The sequence below is a fragment of the Geospiza fortis genome, unplaced genomic scaffold, assembly GCF_000277835.1.
Source record: "Geospiza fortis unplaced genomic scaffold, GeoFor_1.0 scaffold279, whole genome shotgun sequence".
NCBI classification, from domain to species: Eukaryota; Metazoa; Chordata; class Aves; order Passeriformes; family Thraupidae; genus Geospiza; species Geospiza fortis.
Window position 1 is genome coordinate 1,025,742 of NW_005054352.1, and position 18,267 is coordinate 1,044,008.

At 35.7% G+C, this 18,267-nt stretch overlaps 1 protein-coding gene across 1 annotated transcript in view; it reads left to right on the forward strand.

Annotated features, from left to right (window-relative positions):
• The window catches only part of ADGRV1 (adhesion G protein-coupled receptor V1), a 280,024-nt gene that overhangs the window by 88,914 nt on the left and 172,843 nt on the right, over positions 1-18,267 (forward strand). The window contains exons 54-71 of the mRNA XM_031058954.1: positions 798-1,053; positions 4,009-4,217; positions 4,773-4,943; positions 5,327-5,509; positions 6,226-6,405; positions 7,043-7,207; positions 8,434-8,551; positions 8,833-8,956; positions 10,085-10,223; positions 10,362-10,547; positions 10,791-11,023; positions 11,528-11,676; positions 11,770-11,968; positions 12,526-12,742; positions 13,830-14,069; positions 15,394-15,543; positions 16,399-16,872; positions 17,625-17,768. Of these exons, the coding sequence (XP_030914814.1) occupies positions 798-1,053; positions 4,009-4,217; positions 4,773-4,943; positions 5,327-5,509; positions 6,226-6,405; positions 7,043-7,207; positions 8,434-8,551; positions 8,833-8,956; positions 10,085-10,223; positions 10,362-10,547; positions 10,791-11,023; positions 11,528-11,676; positions 11,770-11,968; positions 12,526-12,742; positions 13,830-14,069; positions 15,394-15,543; positions 16,399-16,872; positions 17,625-17,768 (3,537 nt within the window). The remainder of the gene's footprint in view (positions 1-797; positions 1,054-4,008; positions 4,218-4,772; positions 4,944-5,326; positions 5,510-6,225; positions 6,406-7,042; positions 7,208-8,433; positions 8,552-8,832; positions 8,957-10,084; positions 10,224-10,361; positions 10,548-10,790; positions 11,024-11,527; positions 11,677-11,769; positions 11,969-12,525; positions 12,743-13,829; positions 14,070-15,393; positions 15,544-16,398; positions 16,873-17,624; positions 17,769-18,267) is intronic.

Genomic DNA, 18,267 nt, shown 5'->3' on the forward strand with positions numbered 1-18,267 from the left:
CCAAGGGAAGAGACCTGGGGATTCTGCTGGTCAAGAAGCTCAATATAAACATTATAAACATCAATATGAACATTGATGCAATCCACCAGAATATTTCTGGGTTGCATTAACAAGGTCACTCCCAGCAGAGATAAAGCCATCATTAGCCCACTCTACTGAGCACTTTTTGGGCTACAGCTGTAATTCAGTGTTCAGTTTTGGTCCCCATAATGGAAAATAGATATGGGCAGGCTGGTAGGGGTCCAGAGCTGACCACAAATGTGCTTAGGGGACAAGGAAGCCTGTCATACGAGGGAAGGCTGAGAGAACTGTTCAATCTTGAGAGAAGGTTATGGGGAGACCTTATGTTAAGATCATGTGTCAGTATTTAAAAGGTGGGCACAAAGGAGAATACTTTTACAAGGTGTTATGTTGAAAAGACAAGGGATAATGGATGCAAGTTACTCCTGTGGAGATTCTCACTGGACATAAGAGGAAAATCTTTCACCATGAGAACAATCATCCATTGGAATAACCCTCCCAGGAAAGTTGTGGACTCCCCGAAACAGACACTTCTAAGATTGAGCTGGAGAGGATGCTGGACCATCTTGGTTAGACTGTGGTACTGCCGAGAAAGATTGGGCCAGATAAATAATCCTTGTGGTCCCTTCCAACCTTGTATTCTATGATTCTATAAGATATGTATGTGTGTATGTAGATGCATTTTATAACTGATAGAGTTTACAGAATAAAACTCTAGGTTTACTAACACTGACAAGAAATTTGACTATTTTCCCCCCTTCCCTCTAAAACTTTAGGTTACATTTTCAGAAGGCCAGGCCCTGTCCACAATCACCCTGACAATTCTTGCAGACAGTGTTGCAGAACTTTCAGAGGCAGTGGAAATCATACTCACCCGTGTTACCACTGTGGATGTTCAAGATAGCACAAAAGGAGCTGTCATTGATCCCAAAAGGGCAAGAGCTGTACTTAGCATTTTACCCAGTGACTCTCCACATGGTGTGATTGAATGGCACGTGGAGTCTCTCTTTGTTAAAGTCACAGAGCCAGAAGGTAAGTCTGTTTCTTGATTCTTAGGAAAAAATTTTCAAAGTTTTTTCAAAGCATTGTTGAAGCTATAACACAGCTTACATAAATGTATATATACACACATAGATATATACATATATACATATATGTATATATGTATATATATATATCAGCAGTTTTTAAATAAAGTTTTTATATATCAGCAATATTTAATTATTTATAGCATAAATATTCCTTAAAATATGTAACTATGCTGTATTTCACATTGCATATGTCATATTCTTTAGCCGTTCTTGTTTGAGAGGTAAGTTGCAAATCACAAATGCATAAAATACTTCTATTTATATAAAAAGCAGAAGTTGCCCATTTAATGGGATTGCTATATTGTTTAAAATAATTTGCATAGAAAGACTTTCCTCTTGAAGTGGCTCTAAAAGGGAAGTCTTTTGCTCAGAGGCTAGGGGAAGGAAGGAAGCAGAGCAGGAGTCAATTCTACTTCATGAAAAAGGTGGTATTTTTCTGCTTGTAGTTGCATTGGTTTTCCTTCCAGGCACAAGCTGAAAAAGATCTCCTAGGCACTTGATCAGAAGAGAATTGCCATGATGGGCAGGCTTCTTCCTTCTCTCCTGGTTCAGGGAGCTAGCTGGCATTTTTTGGGCTCTTCCCGTAGTTACCTGATAAGCTATTCATACTTCAACAACCCAGTTAGAATTTTCTAACAATTTAATATTATGTCTATATTAAAAAATTAGATATAAAAAAATTACTTTTTTCATCAGAGTATATTATCACAGGTAAAATATTCTAACATATTTTATTTTTAGATGAATTGGTGTTGCCCCTTTATTAGCACCTAGAAGTAACGTATAGGATTCTGTTGATTTCTTACACATGATAAACATTTATACTTTGAAGTTAGGATTCAAGGAAAGTTCCTAGCTTCCACTGGTTGCACAGGTTTTTTTTTTTTCCCCAATCTTTAACTGTTGTACTTATAATGAATTATTCACAAGTTCTGTCTGTGAAATAATACCTGGTTACAAGAACTGGCTTGAAGTGCAAGCTTGTTTACATTTTATCTATTTCTCCAGTCATAAATATAGCACTTTTAGCCAGATTATGTGTTTCATTATTGATTGGATAAAATTACAAATCTGCTTTCCCAAAAGGATGCTGAGCCTGACTGATACAAGTCTATTTAACTTCTTCAATATTTGAGTTAAGGAAATGTGACGTTTACAGCCAGAATGACTGCCTTCAATAGCACTTTCTGTGTTAGAAGCAATAGTGATGGCCTAGGCATGAAAGGTCAGGCAAATTACTGAGATAGAAGTTTTGAAGGATAACTGAATAAAAGTAGAAGTATTGAAGTAATAATTTGTGTAACACACATATAAAACTGTAGATATTTAATATCTTATTCTTCTTCTAGATCCAGTTTTTCAATGCACAGTATCTTCAAATATAGGTACTGTTTTGTGTGTTCTCATCACTTGTGTGTGCTCATCTGCTTAAGCCCTAGAATTCTCCAAGGACTGTTGTGTCACTGAGCAGAATTGAAGCGCTTCTAACAAGCAGCTCCAGTAGTTGGCTGAGCTGAGAATCAAGCAGGCCAAGGGCTAAAATATGGCTTCCATAGGGCTCATTCTAGTCTCAGTTCTCTTCAACATCTTCATGAACAACTGTAGCATGAAGGGGCGTGGGTCAGAGACAGAGATGACACACACACCCAAAGTCCATGTGGCAACCGAGAGAGTTTATTGTTTGAACCCCTCTTTATAAAGGGGCTTTGAAATGCTCATTGGTCTGATAGCTCTAGATAGCTCATTAGTCCGATCTTTTAAAGCTGCTCAGCTCCCAGACAAGTGAGATGTCTGCAGCATAGGATGGAAGGTAATTGATTGAGATTCCTCTCTGTCAACTCAGGGCCCAGTTTATGGAACCAGCTGGTTTTCTTATTTATATCCAAATTAATTGCCCAGTACAAGCCAGCTTGTACTGTGATATACTGTGTTGGATCCAGGACTCTTGGGAATACTAACTTTGCTGACAACATTAAATTGGGAGGCGCTCCCTTGAAGGCAGAGAGGCCCTGAAGAGAGACCTCAACAAATTAGAAAGACCTTGACAAATTACAGCACTGGGCAATCACCAACTATATGAAGTATACAAGGGAAAGTAACAGATTCTGTGCCTGGGGCAACTCTTGATGGATGGAAAGTCTGGGGAATGAAATGCTGGAAAGCAGCGCCATGGAAAGCGACCTGGGGGTCCTGGTCAGTGGCAAGTTGAACATGAGCCAGCAGTGCCCTGGCAGCCAGGAGGGCCAAGCGTGTCCTGGGGGGCATCAGGCCCAGCATTGCCAACCAGGCAAGGGAGGGGATTGTCCTGCTCTGCTCTGCTCTGCACTGGGGCAGCCTCGCCTTGAGTGCTGGGGGCAGTTTATGTCACTTCAGTATAAGAAAGACATTAAACTTTTAGACAGCGTGCAGAGGAGGGCAGAGGAGGTCCATGAGGATGGTGAAGGCCTTGAGGGGAAGTTGTATGAGGAGTGGCTGAGGTTATTTGTTCTGTTCAGCCTGGACAGGAGGAGACTGAGGGGAGACCTCATTGCAGTTACAACTTCCTCATGAGGGGAAGAGGAGGGGAAGAGGAGGGGCAGACACTGATTGCTGCACTCTCTGGTGCCCCATGACAGGACTTAAATAAATTGCATGAAGCTGAGTTCAGGCAGATTTAGGTTGGATAGCAGGAAAAGGTTTTTTACCAAGAGTGTGTCTGAGCACCACTCAGGGTGCTCAGGTAAGTGGTCACATCACCAAGCCTGACAGAGTTCAAGAAGCATTTGAACAATTCTCTCAGGCCCATGGTGTGATTCTGGTGTTGGACTCTGATGATCCTGGTGGGTCCTGCCAACTCAGCATATTCTATGATTGTAAAACAGTCATATCTTGAATTTTTTCTATCTCCTTACTATAGGGCAGCAGAATTCAACTACTGTTACTCTACAAATTGTTCGAGAACAGGGATTTTTTGGGGATCTTGCAGTCCAGTTGAGCACTGCGCCAAACTTTGAACTCCCCCCCTCCAACCGAGCAACAGAAAATGAGGATTATATACTGGAAAAGAAAACAGTAATTATGGCAGAGAATGCAACAACAACTTCTGTCATAGTCACTATTTTGCCTGTGAGTAGACTAACGATTTCTTAAGCTATTAATGTCTTTTAAGGAAATGGAAATGGTACTGATTTTATACTAGTAGTATGACTTAACATTCTAGAAATGGCTGTGCTGGGACTCTTGCAGCCATCTCTTTCAAAAAACCTTGCATACTAATCACTGGGAATGAGCCAAATTCTTGTTTGATTATAATCCCAAAATTTACTTATAATAATGAAAAAGATTATGTATATTCTTTGTATATTTAGAATAGAGGTACTGATTTTCAAGTCATGGCTTAGTTTCTGAGATCTAGCTGACTTTCTCATAGGTAGCAGTAACAGGTGACAGCCAGCACTGCTTTCCACTGTTCTTGCAGGTCTGGAATCTGACTTGTCAGCTTTGATTTCAAAATCTCAGCAAAAGTATCTTCTCATCTTCTATATGGTATGAAGCCAGAGATTGGTTATATAGTCCCAAATACGGAGAAGTTTTGAACAGTAAACAACCTACAAGTAGTCAACTGTACTATATTGCAATGTATCATTAAAAAAAAAAAAGACATTTAAAACTTTTTTTCAGGATGATATTCCAGAATTACAGGAAGGATTTATAATCAATATTACTGATGTGCAGCTAATCACTTTGTCTGAAGGACAGCCAAGTGTGAAGAGGCTTGGATTAGAAATAGCTGAAATAACAATTGAAGAAAATGACGATGCCCGAGGAATATTTAATTTTAATGTTACAAAGGTAAATAAGTCTGAATGAAAAACATATAAAGTGGCTTTTGAGCAAGACGGTCTGATTTCTTAGATGACTTAAGAAAGTGTTCTGATTGGCTTTATGATACTAAGATGTTCTGGGTAAAATGGCCAGATACCGGACAAACAATTCTTTCTTAAGAGGTTTGTCACAAATAATACACCAAAAAATTATTATGGAGCTGGCATTTCTGAAACCAATGTAATAAAAAGGGATGTCAGGAGGTCATTTAATCCAGATTTTTGCTCATAGCAAAGTCAATGCTAAGGCCAGACCATTTTACAAGTATTTCTTCACTTATTTTTAACTGCCAGTAAATGCAAAAAAAAAAAAGTTTGTTGAGACACTGCAATTTCTTTTTGAATGTTCAGGGTATCACTGGAGCTGTTTCTGCTTATGAGGTACCACCACCACACAATGTACTAAAACTCCCAGTTGTTCGACAGGCTGGGAAGTTTGGGTCAGCAACTCTGTACTGGGAAGCCATTCTTTCAACTGCCAGTTTTGAAGATTTCGCACCATCATCTGGAAACCTTACATTTGCAGATGGGCAGGTATTCACTTGCTGAAAGTTTACCTGACTTTGGGTTACCAGCTTAAGATTTTTTGTATGTTTTCCTCTATCAGAATTTTCACTGTAAACATATTATTTATGGCCTTATGTATATGAATGATGCTCCCAGCTTCAGTTTTTTAACATGGAAAACCAGAATATTCAAAACCATTGACCAAATAGGCTTGTGTGTCTTTGATACTTTGGCAAGTGAGGGCATAACTTCTAATAATAAACCCTGTTACAAGGAAAATTTGTAGCGAAATCCATCTTCGCTATAAATTCTCAGAATAAACATATATGTTTTCTTATCTGTGTTCTACACAAAGTTTTAAATTTCATGCTGCACCTTAGAATACTTATTGTACACAAGGGATTTTGATTTTAACTGAATATAAGTGGTCTTTGGCAAAGCAAAGGATATACATAGTGTGCAGAATATTGTCAACATTGTCAACATTATTGTCAACATTACTGAGTACCAAAGCAGAACATTCTGCTGGTTTTAACAAAAAAGATTTACATTGATGGACTGAAAAACAACTACTGAAATTATATCTTCGTATAATAAATATACAAACATAAGAAGAAAAATTAACAGGTGAGCATTGTCTGTTACTAGATAAAATTTGCCTATTTTAATTCTTTTTTCAAGCAATTCACAGAATATTATAAATGAAGCTTTGTTGTTTTGTTCTTTTTTTAACATTTCTACAGGCTACAGGAGAAATAGAAATTACAATCATAGATGACAGTGAAGTTGAATTCCTTGAGATATTCAAAATTGCCCTGGTGAGGGTAACAGGTGGTGCAAGACTTGGGAATGACACCCTGGTAACTGTCGCTATTCCACCAAATGATTCTCCTGTTGGGGTATTCAGGTTTGAAGAAAAGAATGTGAGTTTGATTTAGGCTGCACTCCTTTCTGCTAAAGTTGGAGTGGGTTTGTGTCACTAGCATATAGCTGGTTTTTGTAAGCCTTCACTGCAGTGGAAGATGTGATTTCATTGAAATTATATTAGTGCTTGTCTTCATCTAGCTGTGTAGGATGGTAGTAACAGTGAAAGTACTGCTCCATAAATGTAGATTTCTGCATGACTGAATCAATTTAATTCACTATAATAACAATTCAGGACATTCTAGGTAGGATTTTTGATGGTCTGTATAATAATCTGCATTACTGAAAGTAAAATTTGGAAAGAAATTACAAAGCATATCTCATCTTAGTTCTTGCAGTGCTTCTGCTCTCCCTTTTGCTGGTACTGAGCCTGCTGGTGACATTGTCTGTAATTGTTTTGCATTATAGTGCATACAGAAATCACTTGAATGACTAGTCCTTGCTTCCAGAATTCAACACTCTCCTTACACCTGTTATGTCCCTGTCCATTTTCACTCCTATTGTTTAGAATTGTCATTGATAATGTTCTCCACTGTTTATCTTTAGCACGTATCCAGGTAATTTGACATTATCAATGCAGCTTTTGACTTTTTTCAATACAGTCTTTCCCATATTTTCCTTCTCTTTCTCCGTCAGGTAATTGTGAAGGAACCTGAGACACCTGATGACTCTGCTGCAGTTGTTTTGCTCAATGTAAGTCGAAGTCAGGGAGGAAGAGGAGCAGTTACAGTGTTATGGATTCTTGAGGAAGCAGCCAGATATGATCTGACCCCTCTAAATGGTACCCTTCATTTCAGTGAGGTATTGCAATAACTTATTGATTATTAGATTTATAAATACTTCCTTCTACTGGTGTGTATTTGTATGGTTGTTGTTACTTGTTGATAGAAGTGTGAGGTTACTAAGTATTATACGCTAGAAAAAGGTCAGTTTGAACTGGTGGGGTTAGAAATATTCAGGCTTTCAAGATGCAATGGAAAGCTGACATGCTCTTTTAATGCAGCATAATGTAATCATCAAGAAGGTAGTTCTTCAAATCTCCACTGTTTTCACTATTAAGAAAGAGAAATTGAAACCTACTAAATGAAAATAATGATTGGAGAAACACTTATTCCACTAAAGTATCAAACATCTTAAAAAGAAAACTTGTATTGAAAGGGTCAGAAAGAAAAATGAATGCTCAAAATCTGCAGATTAAAAAAAACCCAAAAAGCACCTTCATGACTTTCAAACTAGACAGTGTTATTTAATTTGTATTTCATGGCAGGTTGCAGCTCTGAACTCAGAGGTAAATATTGGATACTGATACTATGTTAATATTTATATTTTACAGTCTACTCAAAATATTTAATGAAGAAAAGTATTTTAGCAGAGCATAATCTTTTTTCTCTCAGTATATTTTTTTTTTCATTAAATCAATAGGCATGCTGGTTGTTTTACTTTGAGTCAGCTGAAAAATAGATTTTTTTTTTTTCTAGTAAAACGATCTGTATTTGGCAAAGTTTTGCTGTCATTTCTCTACTGATAGGCTTTGACATTTTGTCTTGCTTGATTTATACATGCTTGAGTATAAGCATAAACATGATACACTAAATTTATATATGTTTGCCACTTCCGCTGACAAAAACGTGGATTAGACAGAAATTTGAATAATATATCTAATCTTAATGTGTTAATCCTTAGAATATGTGTGTACTATTGAATAGGCAGTTTCTCCATAGAAAGTTTCCTCTAAGTTAAAAAACACCTATGTGAGTACAATTTCAAAGGAATTTCAATCTTTATTTAGTTGAAAATATTGAGGGTATTTTTAGGATGGCCTGCAATGTTTGAGAGATAATTTTTACTGGCTATTAATCTGAGAAGAAATTTCAGCCTGATCAGATAATCTCATGTTTTAAAATACTAAAGAATATGTCAAGCATTCTTAACATTTGATATGTTAAAAAAAGAATTGTTTCAACACTGTATTTTGTTTAATTTCATTTAATATATATCCATGTCTTTCTGGTCTTTACATGATGCAGACTGAGTCCCAAAAACAGATTATTTTACATGCAATACAAGATGGTCTGCTGGAGGGGAATGAAACATTTACCATTCAGCTAGTCTCTACTGGTGATGCAGAGATATCTCCTGTAAATGGTAAAGAGTTAATTCAGTATCTTCTGGTTTTAGATATTCTATATGAGAACTATTCTAAGTCTGTTCATATTATTTTAGTCTGCAGTGCTTAAGTACTTTGTGGGCATCTACTTGGTCGCAATTGTGAAAGTCAGTCTTTTTCCCGAAGTTCCTTACCTGAAGATGTCAGAGCGTTCCACAGCCCTCTATGAAGCTAATGTTTAACCATTCATGTCACAAAATTTATCAAAGGTAAATTGCTTAGTTTTCACTTACCATGAGAATAATTTTTCTCTTCATAGGTGTTGCAACCATCACTATTATGGGAGATGAAGGAGCTTCTGGGGTGGTTGGGATAGCCCATTCATCCAAGCATGTTTTGATTGGAGAACCTTCAGGAAGTTATAATGGAACTGCTCTTATTAGGTGGGTACATCTCTAATTTTTTCAAAGAAAGAGCAACAGCCCAGATTCAAAAGCTATGAGACCCCACATTTGGCAATTTATTGAGTACTACATTTTATCATAATTTCTATAATCAGTACTATTTTAAAAACCAGGTGATTGGTTTTAAAGAAGGGTAGAATATACCATGTGTGTATCCTTTCAGTATTAATGGGGAGGTCCAAATATTCCTCTCTGTCTTCAAGTTATTTACAACATCGATGCGCCAAAGGAAAGAAGATCTTGATCAAAGGAAAGGGGTAAGAAAATGTGACATTTGAAGGTGCTTTGTGCTTTCTAGAATTTGATTCAGGACTTGTGCCTGAATAGTATTTCAGCAAATTGTTATATTCTAGCATAAACAGTGTGGGAATGGGGGTTTTGGTGGAAACAAGACGCAATTGTTTTATTCAATCAACTGAAAACAGAACAAAGAGTTTTAGATTCTTAGAATAATCTTCTAAGAGCATTGGAAGAAAAGATTATGACACTTCCAGCAAATACAAAGCAGCAGAACATCTTCTGGTACTGGCCCAAGAAGTCCAAAAGACAAAACAATGCTTTGTGCAAGAAGTAGTTTGAGATTGTGTTATGTGCAGAATGTGCAGACAAATCTTTACTGTGACTTATCCAAGCATTGTGCTATTATAGGATTTTAGACAAGTAGCAGACAGAACATATCAGAGAAAATATCAAAGAAGTATTCTAGTATCCTACATCTGCCTTATACATCAAATTGCCCCTGGCATTACCCTGACATCCAATTGCCCTTCTCTTTTGCATATCTATCTCTGGAAAAGCAGAACAGAATGAAGAGAAATCAGTTTTTCGGCCCTATCTTTGGGCTACATGTGGAAAGAAACTTGAGAGACGTCTTGGTAAAAATACGGCTGGAGATGCCTCCAAACTCAGAAAAATAAAAGAGAGCTTCAGATATGTTCTGAAAACGGCTGAAAAGGGAATTCTTATATTCTTAATAGTGATTAAAACTCAAGCTTTCATAGTGCTGATAACATTTCTTCCATGTACAACAGTATGATATACTATCTCTGTATTGGATATTGAATAATAAAGGTAAAATAAAATCTGTGTTTGTGTCCTTACCTGCAGCCTGGTACGTGGCCCAGGGATTTTTGGGGAGATCATAATATATTGGAATATAACGCCTCCTCATCACACAGAATTTATTGAAGTATCGGGGACCTTGACCATGAGGGATAGGCAGTCTGCAGCAGTTGTTCTAATACAGGTATATGAGAAATCTGATCCCAATATCTATTTCAAGTACTTTCTTTTATTTTCTTAGGATCTTGGCTAAAAATTATTTATTTCTCTCTCTCTGGAAATGGTTTAAATCCTTCCAGCTGTTGTTGATTCTTTCCTGTAGGCTGTAGATGACGACCGTCCTGAGGAGAAGCATTACTACCAGTTTCAACTAACCAGAATCAGTGATGGAGGACTCATAAATGAATCTAGCAGCCAAGCGAATATTACCATGGCTGCCAGTGATTATCCATATGGAGAGTTTACATTCTCCCGTGAACTATTCCAAACAACAGAAGATGAAAAATGGGTATTAGATTAAAATTCTTTCTTATATAAAATTACTGATAAATACCAACATTGTTGCTAGAATTATGTTCAACTTTAGAAAGAAAAGAAATCAGTCTTTAAAGTGACTGTGGCTATCTGTTAAATTACATGTACTCTGTACTTGATAAATCATATTGTTGTTATGTGACAGAACCATTGAAAATATGACTTTAGAACACCTTGTAAAGGCATCTGTAACAGAAAACAAAGCCATTTTAAAAAGAAAATATTCTCTTTCGTGCGTTCCAAGGGATGCTATGGGAGAGTGCATCTTTGCTTTCAGATAATAAGTGGGACGGCAGAGGAAGGAATGGATTTTACTCCCACAGTAAGGGAAATTGTGTTTGAACCAGAGGAGAAAAGTAAAATTATTTGGATTGAAATTCATGATGATGACCTTCCTGAAGGTCCTGAAAACTTTTCATTGGTGATTACTGAAGTGGAACTCCAAGGAAGGTAAAGTTAAAATTTCCAGTTCATATGTTGCAAGCAGAAAAACAAACTAGAAAAACAAAATACATTTGGATTCTGATCTACCTGAATAAAATCACTGCTAGACGTTTCATCTGTTTTACTGTAAAATTTTGTAAGACAGCTATAATTGTAATCATAATAGAAAATGGATGTATGGTAAACCCATTTATTTTAATATTAGTGTAAAGGTATTGCTGGTTAAGATTTAATAAAACTTTAAATCCATACATTAGATACAAATTGCCAAGTTGCAAGAAATTTCATTAAAAAGATGAAATGAGAAAGAACAAATAAAATATACACATTTCTAGTAATAATTCTTGCAAACATAATAATATGAAGAAATGTGACAAAAAAATCTTCAGTAGTAACTGTCAGAAAATAAAATTATTTGCAGTAATTAAAAAATTGTCACACACATATCTTTATACTTTCACAAGAAGTTTAAATTATATTTTTATGGTTTTTTTTTTATGTTCTTGCAAGTGGATTTGATTTTACTGTAAGAGAGAATGGTCTACAGGTGGATCAACCTCCAATAATAGGAAATATCTCCACAGTATGGGTCATTATTGCAAAAAATGACAATGCTGAAGGTATCATAGAATTTGATCCGCAGCATGTCCTTCTACAGGGTAAGTCTACCATAAGTTCTCACTATATTTTGGAAGATAAGGCTTTGGCATGAATTTTGAAATTACATAAATTTTTCTCAATTATTTTTATAGTGGAAGAGGATGCTGGATTAATCATGATTCCTGTTTTGCGAAAGCGTGGAACTTATGGCAATGTCACAGCTGATTTTATTTCTCGAAGTATTTCTGCACTTCATGATGTTGACTATGTCATTCATAATAATACTGTAATTTTTTATCATGAACAGAACCAGTCTTTTATTTACATCTCTATTATAAATGATGAAGAAAGGTAATTACCTTTTCAGATATTTATTCACCAATTTACTTTAGATTAAGTCTTTTTTAGCATGCCCTAAAAAATCTACCCATATGTGTGTATAGAGCTTGAATTGGAAAACACATTTCTGCGGAGCTAAAATATCACCTTAGGGAGAAAATCACCTAAAGGGAAAAAAAGAAGATGTTGTATTACAGTGTCATAGCTCCTGTTAAATAGTATACAATCATGCATGCAATCAAATATGATTTTTAATTATATTATAAGAAATGTTGGCATCAACAGTACTGCTCTGAAGAATAAAATATTTTTCCATATTTTTCTTTAACTTAATGCTAGTAGAAAATAGAATAATAATGATAGAATTTCAGAATTGCGATATCTGTAATATTTTTATTTATCTATGCAACTAGAAGTAATCTTCTACACTGCACCTATGGAGATTATTTCTTTATTCCTTTAAACACATTCAGTTGGATGCAGGATTGAATTACTAAGTACAGTTTTGATTTTTTTTTCTTTTCTCTCAGATATCTCAGAATGTCTTTTCTATTTTTTTTTCTGTGCAGTGAATTTGCAGAGCAATTTGAAATCCAACTGACAGGAGCTACTGGTGGAGCCGTCCTGGGGCTCCACCTGGTGACCCAGGTCACCATTGCGAAAAGTGACTCTCCCCAGGGCATGGTCCGATTTCTCAACCAAAGCCAAATTATTCTTCCCAACCCTGATGCAACCACAACGGTGTCCCTTGTGGTGGAAAGGACTGGGCGGTTGGTGGAGGCGCAAGTGGGTCTTGCCTGCAAAAGACTAAAAGTTTTCCAATGACTATGTCAAAAAGCTCCTTCATTGTGCTTTGAGAGCTTTCTTAGCGACTGATTTCTAATAGTATAATTACAGCTTTTTATTAAACATGATTTGTATATAGCTTCAATATAACAGAAAGTGTTGTTACCCTTTTAAAATCCTCTTTCTTCTCCTGCTTCCTTTTTTTTATTATGGTATAGTGTACATTGTTTTGAACTAGTTCCTAATCCCACAAAAATTATAGTTAACTTCATGTACTACTACTAGTTTAATTTAATTCAGGAAATTGCTTACTATGAGTTTTCTAGAGTATTTCTTTACTTTATATAGGCCACTTATAAAGTGAAGATACAAATATAAAACATGGCGGGCCTTGTCAAATAATTGGAAAATTTGCATTATAAACCATGAACTCTTCTTCTCCATATATAAAAATTGCCTCAATCTTTGACTTTTTCTAGAAGTCACTCGAGAAAAGCAGAAAACAGTTAAATTAACAAAATAATAATTGTAAAGTCCTGAATATAATCTCCTTAAAAGCAATCTAATTTGTGGGAATCGCTGGAAATGCTGTGGCTTTTAATCAGGCTGAAGAAATATGAAGGATTCATAATTTTCTTCGTAATCTGAAGGATTAAAAGCTTTTATGATAGAAAATATTTGTCATTTTTAGACTTGACATCACACTTCAAAGGAAAATGGTTTTGATCATGAGTACTGATGTGGGAAGTTTTGCAAAACAACTAATGAAAGAGACATAGACACTGGCCTTTGTGATTCTTGCTATATGCTAAAGAAATCTTAGTTTCTTTTCTATTACTAACATCTAGAATTTAATAAACTGGCATTGTGACTAACACTTTAAAATTACCATTTGTGAATTGACATATTTACTTTTTCAAAGGCTTCTATATTTTGTTCCATATAATTAATTATGACTATTTTGTATCCTGTATTAATAGCAAATATTTAAACATAGCTAAGTACTTTTGGTACTCTGTCACTTCTCCCCTTGGGATGCTATTATAATATATCACCCCTGTGAATCTGAAACTGATCTCTTCCACAGATTAACTGGGACATTTTGGGACCCAATTCAGAAGAGATTTTGTCTCCTCTGAATAATGACATTGGTGACCCTGTAAATGGAACGTTCTATTTTGAAGAAGGGGAAGGAGGTCTGAGAACAATTAATCTGCAAATCTATCCTCATGAAGAAGTTGAAATTCAGAAAACCTTCATTATTCGACTGAGCCTTATGAAAGGTGAAACAGAAATAGATTCTAAGGCAAACAGCATTACATTAATAGTAAGTTATTATCACTTTGCTTTCATCAGAGATTTCTGTTGATATTGGTATTTATAAATGCAAAGCTTTTAAAAATCAATCCCAATGATTACTTAGTCATTGGCTTTTTTGACCTTTGTACTATTTTGATATATTATGTTCAGTTCTGAAAGAAAAAGGGCAGAGAATCTATCAGAAAAAATTGGAATAAAAGCGGTGAGCTGGCTCTCCTATTTGCAGTTTTCTATAGTTCTCTTTGGAGAGAGCATGGATTGAACCCACATTTCTATGTGTCAATATGTTTATCATCTGTTGTGGTTTAAACCCAGCTGGAAATTAAACCCCACTCAACTGCTTCCCTCCCCCTACCCTCTCTTGTGAGAGGAAGACAAAAAGCAGCTTCTGAGTCAAGATAAGAGAAATTTACTTGAAAACACCAAAGAGATGAGAAACAAACAGTAACAGCAACAACATTAATGACAAAGGTATACAATAGAGAGGATGATTTATGCACAAAAAGGTGCTCAATGTCTTTTTCCCTTGAGCAAACAAAAAAACTATGATGAACCAATAATCCACACACACTTGGCCTCCAATGCTGAGATAGCAAAAATCAATGATGGACAAACTCTTCAGGCTAGACCACTTGGCCTGCACCGACCATCATGTGTGTGTGGTAGGTAATAGCGATCTGGACATGCTCACACAGCACTAGGCTCACTCTTGACATCTCTTCAGAGGAATGGAGAAAGTCTGACTTCTCACAGTACAAGAGAAATGCAGATGTTTTTGAGAGTTATCACAGACAAATCAGTGCTCTAGGGATACTGCAAGTAAGGAAATATTTATAAAGCTGCTGTAAAAAGCCCTCAAAATAATCTCTCCTGGAAATGGTATTTTTATTTTATTATCTGGTCTGAAAGATGTTGATGGAATTAGCTCTTACTTCCACAGTCCCCTTCAGGAAGTCATGTTCCCCAAATTCTTTTTGCAGCTCATGGTTCACGGAGATGGATGTGGATGAGCTCTCTCTCCCATAATTCTGAGTTTGCAAACTGTTAGTATTAGAAGAGTTTCTGTATACTAATTCATGGTGCCTGAGCATTTCCTGCTTTAGAATCAAAATACTTAGATGTAGCATTTGAAATAAAACTCTGTTCTTTTCCTTTTCCTTACAGGGGAACTGAAAACTGAAAAAGGGACATTCAAAATTTTTTCTGCTGTTTTTGGAACTAACAGATATGTGCCCTTGTAGCATCTAGCAATGAAAATATCAGTAGTTTCAACAAGAATACAACTCACACTGTATTTCTAGTTTTTTAAATGTTTCTTTACCTTTTTACAGATAGAGAAGTTTGGTGATCCAAATGGAATTGTACAGTTTGCTCCTGAATCATTAACAGAGAGTAGTTTTGCAGAACCCTCAGGAGAAGAAGGGCCGCAAAATATTACACTGTTTGTCAAACGAATTCAAGGCATTCTGGGGAACATAACGGTATTCTCACTCTTTTCCTCATAAACAATGTAATCTGAAATCATCCTTGATGCTGTTGTATGGAAAAATATCTCATTCTGTGCCTTTCAATTGCTTGTTTCTCAAATTATTATTTTTTTTTTAATGTTGCCTTTTAGACTGAATTTAGGAAGGGCTTAGCCCAAGTACTTGTGGTTTGGAGAGTAAAATTCAGTCTTCCCTGGTCAGGGGAAATAAAAGAAAAACAATACTGCTGTACTGCTCTTGCTTTCTTTCTCTCCCAGTTTGCTTTTGATGGAAGAATAAGAGACAATACTTTCATACTGAGTGGTCTTTGATATCATCACACTTTATTTTTTTAGACAGAATCAGACTTCCTCAGACTTTTCTGAACCACCAATGTCAAAACACTGGTTTTTACCTAGTTTAGAAGTCAGCGTTTTAACAGGAACTCATTTAATTTAAAGTAAATTGAGCAATTAATAGAAATATCTGCTGTGTTTAATGAGAGTTCATTCCTTTCTTATGTGAGGAATACTGGAAACAGAAAAAACAGCAATGGTGTTTTGGTGAGAAAAGAGAAATACTTTTTGAAAAATGTTTATAAATTCCACATAGTTGTACATAAATCTTCTGAAACTAGACAAAGGAAATATTCATATTCTTAACGTTGTTAATGAAATAACACACTTTTTTGAAAGATAGTCTGTGTGATAGGAAATTCTTCCTATGCATACCCAAAACAATTGTTATTTTACCCATTTAAAAGTGGCCTGTTCCATATCCTGTCTATACTGAATCCTGAATTTACAAGTTTCTGACTTTGGAGATTATTTTTCTTTCTTTTATGTTTTGCATTTTCTATACTAATTTCAGGTTTACTGGGAAATATGTAGTGAATCTGACATCACAGGTGACTTTCTTGAGACAGAGGGATCTGTTGTCATTGCTGACCAGCAGAGTACAGCTGAGATAATTATCTACCTGTTACCTGATGATGTTCCAGAACTGGATGAAAGCTATGTGGTACAGCTGATTTCAGTGGAAGGTGGAGCAGATTTAGACCATGAGAAAGGCGTTTCAAAGATCACAGTGTTTGCAAATGATGATCCTTATGGAGTGTTTGCCCTGTACTCTGATCAGCAGTCAGTATTGGTAGAAAAAGCCCTGGATCGATATGTTCAGATTAATGTGACTCGGCATGCTGGGGCATTTGGAGAAGTGATGGTTGAGTACCGTGTCATATCCCTTCATGACGAAGCACTAATTGAACCCGAGAATGAGGTGGGATTCCTCACAATAAAAGATGGCGCCAGTTTTGGAGTAAAAAGAGTGCCAATAAGCAACCAGGTGTGTATTACTTGTTTAGCTCCCATGATATCTGTTGTTTCCATTTGTTTCATCACATTACAAATAAGATAAAAAACTCTCACTAATATTGACTGTGAAGAAGCAGAGAAGAGAGTCTTGGTGTTACAAATTTCCTCTTTATGGAGTAGAACTGGATTTGAAAATCAAATTTTCTGACAGTAATTGCAAAATCACTGTTATGCATGTTTTCAAATATTTTATGTTTCCTTACATTGTTGTTTTGTGTTACTATGAGTTCAATATCTTATTATTATATGAATGCAAATATTTTCTTAAGTTTCTTTGTATTGTAAATAGTGATCTGTCATTTGTGACCAGTGAAGAAAAAGATAAATATACCTGCAGTCTTCTGTGTTTTCTTGTTGTTTGTCATTTTTATCACAGTCTTACATCCACTCTTACATTCTCTTACAACCATCTTAAATATTTTTAATCCTAAGGATTAAAATCAAACCAAAGGCTGGTGTGTCAAATGCAACTTTTAAAAATGGCAATAATTGCTTTACAAACTTCTATTCCAGCAAGCTGCTGGCAGACTACTTTCACAATATTGATGGCTTAACTGTAATTCTTTGAGAAACATAATCAATGAAACACTTGTCTTGAAAATGCTGCTTTGTATGTAAACAAACAAGAATCTGCAGGTTGCTTTGTTAATTATTTGCACTGTTGGATAATATTTTTAGTGGAATTAAATTTCTACCTTTTTAATGAAATTCTCTCTCTCATAGGCATTTATTTTACTGGGCTTGAATTTTACTCTGGAACTTACTAATGTAAGCCTGGTTAGGGGAAGTGCCAAGGATGTGCCTAAAATATTAGGAGTAGCAAAGTCTGCTGTGCTGCTTATTCCTGAGGAAGCTGCCAATTCACAGGTCAGTAGCGTGGTTGTGATGTCATGTTCCTACCACAGAAGAAAGGTACACTTCACTGCGGAAGATACCTGTTCTAAGAACTCAGTGATGTTTTCATTGTAATCAATATGATGGAAGAGATCGTTCCATCATATTGATTACAATATGATTACTTGTTATTACTTGTACTGTATGTTCTTCTTTCCTCTGATAAAGGTTCTTATAGAAACATTTTAATACAGTTGGAAAAGGACTCTTCATATATAAAATGTAAGTAGTGTAAGTATTTACATGAAAGGGGACTTCTAAGACTTAAAGGAAAATAAGTAAATCTGGATGATGTTTCCATAAGTACTGCAACCCCAAAGCAGAAAATAGCACGAATTCAGTACTATGTGCAAAAAGAGATGGAATATATGTTAGGTGTTAATGCAGATGTCTGTAAATTTGGTAATCATTGAGTGATAAATTTTCCATTTATCTATTTTGTATGAGAGTGAGAAAAGATAATTTTCCTACT